Source organism: Pavona decussata, unplaced genomic scaffold (assembly GCF_977016875.1).
Source record: "Pavona decussata unplaced genomic scaffold, jaPavDecu1.1 SCAFFOLD_134, whole genome shotgun sequence".
Taxonomy (NCBI): Eukaryota; Metazoa; Cnidaria; class Anthozoa; order Scleractinia; family Agariciidae; genus Pavona; species Pavona decussata.
Genome location: NW_028145547.1, coordinates 1943754 through 1952500, shown reverse-complemented (window position 1 = coordinate 1952500; position 8747 = coordinate 1943754). Strand labels below are relative to the sequence as shown.

Here is an 8747-nt window from a genome sequence, read left to right as displayed (position 1 = left end):
CGGTTATCAGGCGTTTGACGTACAAACGAAGCAACTGGATCATTTTGTATTGCCTCGTTTACGCACTTTATAGACTATTTGACCCCAGGCCTTTAAAACAGTTATTCAGCTCTAAATGAATGAACACAAGACAGGTGTCTGCAATATGGCACTAGCTATAAAAGAGTTTAATTCTAAGGGCTTGTTTTCCTTGTGCTGTTTTATCCTCAAACACAAATGCAATGTATTTTTCCCCTTAATTAATATACGTACTTTAAACTTTCTTTCTATCTGCATGGATAATCTGGAAAGATTAACCCATCTCTGTAGACGAACAACGTAATTAAGGACCGAACTTTGTGATCTATAAAGAGGGGTTTCAATTGTCGCGTAAACGCAAATTAAAAAAGGTAAAAGTTTACAATTATTCGCACGAGGATCACGTACAACTTCTTATTTTACTTTCGTACGTAAAAGCCGTCTAAATTTACGGGTATAAAATTTTAGGCGAGCGTAAAAAACCACCTTGACAGGTTTTGCGTGCGCAAACAAAAAAAAAGGGATCATTTGCGAGCGGCTTGCATAAACTTACAAAGATAAACAGCGCTCAACCTTTTACATTAACCAGAAAAGGCGTTGACAAATTTTACCAACGTATCCTCTGAGCATAAAGGGCGTGCATACGCGACAGTAGAAACTGAAAGTGCCCTCAGGTGGCAGACAGTTTCCGTGTTGATTGTTTTAAATAGAGTGATACGTGTGCCGGTGGATGCATCAGTAAACTTGTTAACTACGACAGCCATTAAGAACTCAATTGCGTAATGAAATATGTACGTGCAGCTGGTCAGTTCATTTCACTAAAACGAACGTTCGTGAAAATTGAAAAATATTAATTTTAGAATAAATATTAGAAGCAGATAATCTTATGGAAATTTCTCGTCTTTCTCTCTTGTTATTATCAGTATCAGCCTGATGACGAATAATTTGTATTGTGGCGTAGAATGGGAGAAATTTCTATATTTAGATACCAAGCGGAAGTTTAAAAAACAGCACGCAAGATTTCTCTCATGATCTGGTTTAACCACTAATTTAAAACTGATACGTGCGACAGAGCGCGCGCGAAGACTCAGTTTAGCGCCACTTTAACAAAAATTATTTTGCGCCATTAGAAGTGTTTCTTGAAGCTGTCTTTCTTTTACTAACTTTCGGCCATTGTCAACAAACGATTACAGTGGAAATCGGTCACCAAAGTCAGTTAAACCGAATATGATGGACAGGAACTTGGTTGATAACATAACCGATGAGCCAAACGCAACTTCGCCAAGTTTCTTACGCAGCGATTCGTCTGTTGAAAGAAGTTTCAAATGCCTGGCTTATGCAATAGTCGTCGTATTTTCTGTGATTGGTAATTCTCTGGTTATTACTGTGTTTAAACTCAACACTAATGGCAAACTCCGTACTGTCAACAATATGTTCATCGTCAGCATGGCTGCCGGGGACTTACTGCTAACTCTGGGAAGCACTCCAGAAAGGATCACAAGAATCTTGGTTAGTGATCAGTGGATTGTTGAAGGAAACTTGGGCATATTTTTGTGCAAAACGGTCAACTACCTCGAGAAACTTTGCATGAACGTGTCAATTCTTCATCTTTCAATGGTAGCCATAGATCGTTTCTTAGTCGTATTTTACCCTCGCAAGAAAATCATCACAAAGAAAAGAGCTCTTCGAATCATAATCATCGCTTGGTTGGCATCGGCTGGGTACTGTGCGCCTTTGTTTTACTACGCCAACTTGCTGGAGAAGGACGGACGACTGTTTTGCAAAACGCGACAATTTTTCGACGGTTGGCGTGTTTGGTATTTGGTGTTCTTATCCCTGCTTGTGATAACTCTTCTTCTTGTAGTCGTGTTATACGCTGCAATAGCCGTCCAATTTAGTCGAAACAAAACACCCGGCGAACGCATTACATTCAAAAGCCGCATGGGCGCACGAATAAACAGTCGAGTTCTTAAGATGGTGGCCATGATCGTGTTTGCGTTCTATTGCTGTTTTCTACCATACTGGATCGGCTGGGTGTTTTGTTCCTATCACTTTAGCAATCTCATCTGTAACGACACCTATGTGTACATTTCAATTTTCCTTCTCTATGCTAACAGTGCAATTAATCCAGTAATTTATTCGTTTTTCAACGAAAATTTTCAGATTGGTTTTCGATTACTGTTTAGGAGGCTGTGTGGATGTAGTTGCACAAAGGAAAAGTCGAGTTCTCTAATAAGGGAAAAGCAGATAAAGGACAAAAATACAGAGCGAAGACCGGTGCAAATTGATTATCAAGACGTGTTTCTCTCAGAGGAAAAGATAGTGTGTTCACAGGTGTAAAATGCGATTTAAAAAAAAACGCTGTCTCGTAACCAATCCCCTCCCTTTAAACGTATTCGCGCGGCCATGAAGGGCCTGTAGACTGATAAGACTGATAAGACTGAAGTGACCATGACCAGCTAAAGGCTGCAAGTAGTCGTTGTCAAGGTAATCTTCAAATTCGTGTTTTTACACGACAAACCTCCAAACGTTTTTGTTTAAATTGCTATGGATGACAATTCTTTCTTTTAGACGTATGTCAATTTGTAAGTGCCAATCCAAGTTTACAGAGGCCTATATGTTATTTTAAAATATGGAACACTTTGATAAGGAAGACGTCTACAGCAGTGTAGATAAAGAGATTTTATCAGAGATTTTACGGCCCCATAGGTACTTTCATTGCAAAAGTATTGAGGAAATGGCGTAAGAGGGCCGTACGCATTAGAGCGAGCAAGGCCAGAAAAATACATACGCCGCCCTACCAGAAACAGGTATGGGCCCTTTATAGCGCGACTTGAACGTCCGTAAATAATCTAGATTTTTTACTTAAAACAATAGTGATAACAAGCAACATTAAAGCTGGCTAAATAAAGTCACTTTGCTTACTTACTAAAGTTATTTTTACTTCGTAGATTCACAGATAGTTGTTGTAATCATATCCTGGCATGTAGATCAACTATAAACAGTTTAAATTAGTGATATGAGAAAACTCTTAATGACTGAGTTAGGTCATTTGGCTTGAAGTCATGGCGTCGCGACCGAAGAGACCCATTTTTCCGTCGGGCCCTTCCACTCAGTCATCAAGTACATCAGATCATGTTTTCGTTTCGTGTCTAATTTTTATATATTCATATATTAGTCTTTATTTTTTCTTTTTTTTTTTTTTTTGTTCTTTTTAATTTTCGAGGACTCTTTTGTAAATCACTTATTAGTGACATTGATTTCCTCAATAAAGATTATTATTATTATTATTATTATTATTATTATTATTATTATTAATATTATTATTATTATTATTATGACTTATGTGAATGTAATTATAGTTAAGAATTCGCTTTAGCCTTGAAGAAACCAAAAAGAATAACAATAAATATCGACCCTGAGGCTTATAAAATGACAGCAGTGATCATATATTGGAGTAGCATGCATTCATCGTGTTCAGTAATAAATAAGGGTGTAGCGGGATGAGTCACGTGACGTGTGCGACTGGTTTGACTGATATCGCTCTAAAACCAACTCAGGTCAAATTCGATCAAAAAGCAGTTGATAAAAAGGTCCACTCTGTCAATTTCCCTCGCAATTCGATCTCCAAGGTTCGCTTGTTTCCCGCAGCTAAAAGACCTCAGCTGATCCGAGATCATCATTGCCATGGGTTACTCTCTTTTTGGCTTCGACCATAAACGAGGTTTAGCTCTTTTAGGTGACCTATGCGGCACCGAGAGCCCCAGACTACAGCCGGGGTGGTCGTAGGTTCAAATCCAAGTCCGACCACCAGCAAGGGTCTTAAAATAACGGATAGAGTCTTGCTTACTCTGTTTATCCTTAGCTGAAATTGTCACCCTTAATGGACCAGTGGTTATTTACCGCCTGGGGAAGGGAGAGGTAGCCTCCCACGTAGTTGTTTTTAGGGGACTCGTCTTACCTCCTCCCCACAATGGAGGTAATACGAGTCCCCTGAAGCGACTGCGTGAGAGGCTAAGGGGATCGACGGGGGTTTCGGAGGATTAACGGAATAAAAATAGCCCTCTAATTTAACAAGTTAATCCTTACCGTGGTGGAATCTGAAGTTTATAATTCACAAATATTGCAGACTTCATGATTAACAGCCACGGAATCAACAAACACTGTTTTGGGCACCATTGTCTTTTGCATGTTTTTACCTTAGGTACCATTCCTGTATACGTCTAATTTGACAATGGCTTAAATCTCTGACATGAAACTTATCAACACACGACAAAATGAAAATAAATGGCCTCAAATTTGGCACACCCATTTTCTGTGTCAGCTCATGATGTTCGATGAGACTAGGGCATGGAATTCCTCTCAGTCATGTCTTAGTGGAGTCCCTATAATTCACACAGGTACAGCAGTCAGTTAACAAAAGCTCTTGTGGCTACCTGTCCCGACTAACAAAGCCGACTGAAATCACTAGAAATATACAAAAATAGCGTTAGTAAGTGGCCGTGCCTTCAACATTGCTATCATCAACAAAGGCTAAGAGTTTACTGTATTTCGCCCCACTATCAAGGGACTAAGACGAGTGACTTATTTCTCTTGTTTTATCACGTATAATCATAATCATAATCATAATCATGGTCTATTTATCTTAAACAGTCGGCTCTTCTCTGTTAAATATATTAATAAATATCTAAAGAATAAGTAACTAGTAAGAATAAGTAATTAAAAGAAAACGGAAAAAATGAAACTAACATAAAATCACAAGCTAAAGCTGAATGTCCTGCAACAGAGTCAGTTGATGTCTATTCTGTTAGGTAAAAACGTTTTTAAGAGTCGTAGTTTGTAGAGTTTCTTATACACTGTGTATTCAGTCCCACGTATTCCCACCCGTAAGTACACAATGTCATTCAATAAATTGACAATGATCATGTTTATTCAGACCTTCTCATGTTTGCTCTTCAGAAATAACCAACAATGTGTCCAATTTTGGCAGAAACAACACTTCAACATCAGTGGTCGTTCTTCAGCCTTCGAAATACAGACAAAAATACCGCTTAGCTTTGGTGAGCTCACTATAGAATAACGACAAATTACTGAATAAGATTACATCAAATTAAATTAAATCCATACAGAGTTCTTCGTGCCTAATGCGTAGTTAGCTCTTGGTCACTCCAAGATGAAAGCGCCAACCATATAATAGAATTCAACCTTCCATGCTTTACAACTGAACATGACAACTTTTAAAATTAAATCTGTTGCATTATAGCAGAGCCTTCCTACAGGGTTCTGTGCTGCTCGTATTTTAAAACTTAAATTCGCATTTTTCTTTTAATTTCGGCCTTTCACCTGGGAGTCGAACCTGGATCTTGCGCTTTTCAACTAACTAAACGTTTCCTTATTTTTTATTTAAAGCGCTCAATAAACCAAAGTCGAATTTCGGTGGGAGCTCTGCTCGGAACTCTAAATGACCAAAGATTTCAAATTTATTTTTATATCAGTAAGTATGTATCAAGCTATTTAGTAATCTTAGTTCTTATAAATAGTCAATATGTGCATTTGTATTTATAGTAGTTTTACTGATATATTAAGGGCTTTGTATTTTTTCTTTATACTTTAATTTTTGTATTTTATTCAGCACGTACGCATTTTCAACGAGCTTTTAGCTCCTATTAAAGACGTTAGGTGGGTAAATAAACTATTGACAAGAAAGGACATCCTCTCCTGCTATTGATTGATTGACGTTCGGATGTGATTACAAGTGCAACTTTAAAACGTTGCAGCAAAGGAGAATGATGCCTCTTTGGGGTAAAGATACAGTTGTCATTTTATGTAGAATTCAGGCCAGCTTGGATTTTCAGAGAGGAAACAGTGGCGCGGAAATTTGGTGGAAAAAGTTCCTTAAAGAATTAGCTAAAACGTTCGAAAATAAAATACCCATTAATTGGTCATAAAACGAGACGGAAAATCCTAAAATGACATTATAAGTATATGGCTCAAATTTTCTTTTTTAGTGTACATGAACTATGAAGTCAACACTTGCGCCTAACATCCGTAAGCCCCTGCGCCAACATTTTTTATAGCTTTACACCTGACTTTCCCGTAAGTTTCCTCCATTTGGGGCAATCCTTTAGCAATAACGTAGCTTTCCTGTGTTTCACGGCGATGGTGCAGCCTTTTAGCTGCGGAACATCGTTTAAGCAGCTGGATAAAAAGCAATCTAAATCCGACTCGAAAATTAACATTAAAAAAAGAGTAGATTACTGGATTTATCCCACTGTTAGCATACAAGAGAAGAATCGAAACATAAACGAAGGGATCGCTACAGATGATGGCGTTAAAATAATAGGAACAAAACACCCAGCCGATCCAGTATGGCAGAAAACAGCTATAAAACGCAAACACGATCATGGCCACCATTTTAAGAACTCGAATGTTTAATCGTGCGCTCATGCGGCTCCTGAATGAAATACGTACGCCGGGTGTTTTGTTTCGACTAAATCGGACGGCTATTGCAGCGTAAAACACGACTACAAGAAGAAGAGTTATCACAAGCAGGGATAAGAACACCAAATACCAAACACGCCAACCGTCGAAAAAATGTCGCGTTTTGCAAAACAGTCGTCCGCCTTTCTCCAGCAAGTTGGCGTAGTAAAACAAAGGCGCACAGTACCCAGCCGATACCAACCAAGCGATGATTATGATCCGAAGAGCTCTTTTCTTTGTGATGATTTTCTTGCGAGGGTAAAATACGACTAAGAAACGATCTATGGCTACCATTGAAAGATGAAGAATTGATACGTTCATGCAAAGTTTCTCGAGGTAGTTGACCGTTTTACACAAAAATATGCCCAAGTTTCCTTCAACAACCCACTGATCACTAACCAAGATTCTTGTGATCCTTTCTGGAGTACTTCCCAGTGTTAGCAGTAAGTCCCCGGCAGCCATGCTGACGATGAACATATTGTTGACAGTGCGGAGTTTGCCATTAGCGTTGAGTTTAAAGGCAGTAATAACCAGAGAATTACCAATCACAGAAAATACGACGACTATTGCATAAGCCAAGCATTTGAAACTTCTTTCAACAGACGAATCGCCAGGGATGTAACTTAGCGAAGATACGTTTTCACTGTTTTCCATCATCAACTTGTGATGTCTGAGACTACCGTTCGCCATTTCACTCAGATGTGGAAATAGATTTTGGTGGCGATATTTCCTAATTTCGTTCAAATCCTACAATAGATAGAACTGCTCAGAAAGAGTAAGAGTCAGTTTCAGTTCCTTCTCACGAAACGCCTTTTGTGGGGCACAGTTAAGGTTACCGTTTGCATAATTGATGGACATAATGTATTCAAGGTGTCCTTTGAATCATAAAAGCGCAAAATTTGTTTAGTTCAAAGAAAAACACCTTTAATTATATTAAACATAAATCATTGTAAACGTTAAATATATTTTTAGGCAAAACGGGGTTAAAGTAGGGTGGAAAAAACAAGTTTTTAATTGAATAAACCTACATATTTACTAAATTTAATTGATTGTTCTTGTTTTTTATTTTATTTTATTTTTTCTTTCCAGTGAAATTAAACTTTTAAGGCTGTAATTTTTAATAAAACGAACGAAAATCAGGCTATTGTGAAGAGCGGTTGTGTGGCTGCGTTTGACAATTGGCACCTTACAGAGTGACAAGTAGTATTCCATTGGGCCAGTAGTCATTAAATATTTAAACACTCCACTCTCCACTCTTAAATGCAGTCAGCAAATGTTAATTAAAAATTTCATAAGATTACCAACGAAAACCATGTTCCTGGGGAGACTTAAATTTTATTGCCATAGAATAAAGTTAAACTTTCTTAAAATTATTCATAATTCACTGATCCTGAAATAAAAAATAGCACGTCGACGTCATCAGCGTCATCAAAACGCGCAAACAAAGTGGAGGAAGTTCTCAAAATAGCAGTCCTAATTTAATGACACACAAATAGCATTAAGCAGCTTTTTAAAAATCCATTGCAATCAATTTGGCACAAGCGTCGCTCATATATGTCAATTAAACTAGAGGTTGGTTAACATTTTTATTAAAATGTCCCTTTTGCGTAGTCATCGATTTAGCAAAAACAAAACTGGATGAAAATTATAAGCGAAAGATAAACTATCTATTAGTAAACATGCACTGCAATTCATGTCGCGGAGTTTTTAGAGCGGATCACTCGACAAATCTGGATTCATTTTTATCCCAAGACCAGCTTTAAGGGATTTATTCAATGGATAAATTTATCCGCTATTTGAACAGCTGGGGAAATATTTTAGCCGGGTGTTCCAGTTCTAAAGAGGTCCGAAAATTGTGTCCAAGAATGATCCTAAACGGCCCTAAACTTAAACCCACCCAACGGCGAATGGAGCGGCGTTTTGTGAAATACATGTTCGGGAGCTTAACAGCCTCAGGCTGATAATTCTAGGTCGGAAAGAAAAAGAAGAATAGGTTACACTTGACACTAAATTAATAGAGTTACACTATGAAGACAAAATAGGAGAATTTGTTCTTTGATATTAGGGGTTATTTTTTAAAAAGGGTTAAGGAAATAAATTAACTAAGGTCCCATTCACGCTATAAATGCGTTTTCAAAAGTATCCGTTTTCATCGCGCGGCAAAAACAAAGCAAACTATTTTCATCCACACTAGCGTTTTTGTATCGTTTGCACCTGTCCACACTATAAAACGTCGAAACCGATGAAAA

At 37.9% G+C, this 8747-nt stretch overlaps 2 protein-coding genes across 2 annotated transcripts; one reads left to right on the top strand and one right to left on the bottom strand.

Annotated features, from left to right (window-relative positions):
• Window positions 1–885: 885 nt before the first annotated feature.
• Window positions 886–2933, top strand: LOC146467661 (QRFP-like peptide receptor). Its single transcript, XM_085125442.1, has one exon. The coding sequence runs from the start codon at window positions 1246–1248 to the stop codon at window positions 2356–2358; it is 1113 nt and encodes a 370-aa protein (XP_084981568.1). The 5' UTR covers window positions 886–1245; the 3' UTR covers window positions 2359–2933.
• A 1997-nt stretch (window positions 2934–4930) lies between these two features.
• Window positions 4931–7468, bottom strand: LOC146467660 (putative G-protein coupled receptor 19). Its single transcript, XM_085125441.1, has one exon. The coding sequence runs from the start codon at window positions 7186–7188 to the stop codon at window positions 6058–6060; it is 1131 nt and encodes a 376-aa protein (XP_084981567.1). The 5' UTR covers window positions 7189–7468; the 3' UTR covers window positions 4931–6057.
• Window positions 7469–8747: the final 1279 nt, after the last annotated feature.

Excerpts from the sequence above, each read along its gene's own strand:
- LOC146467661 (XM_085125442.1), top strand. The coding sequence starts at position 1,246 with ATGATGGACAGGAACTTGGTTGATAACATAACCGATGAGCCAAACGCA.
- LOC146467660 (XM_085125441.1), bottom strand. The coding sequence starts at position 7,188 with ATGGCGAACGGTAGTCTCAGACATCACAAGTTGATGATGGAAAACAGT.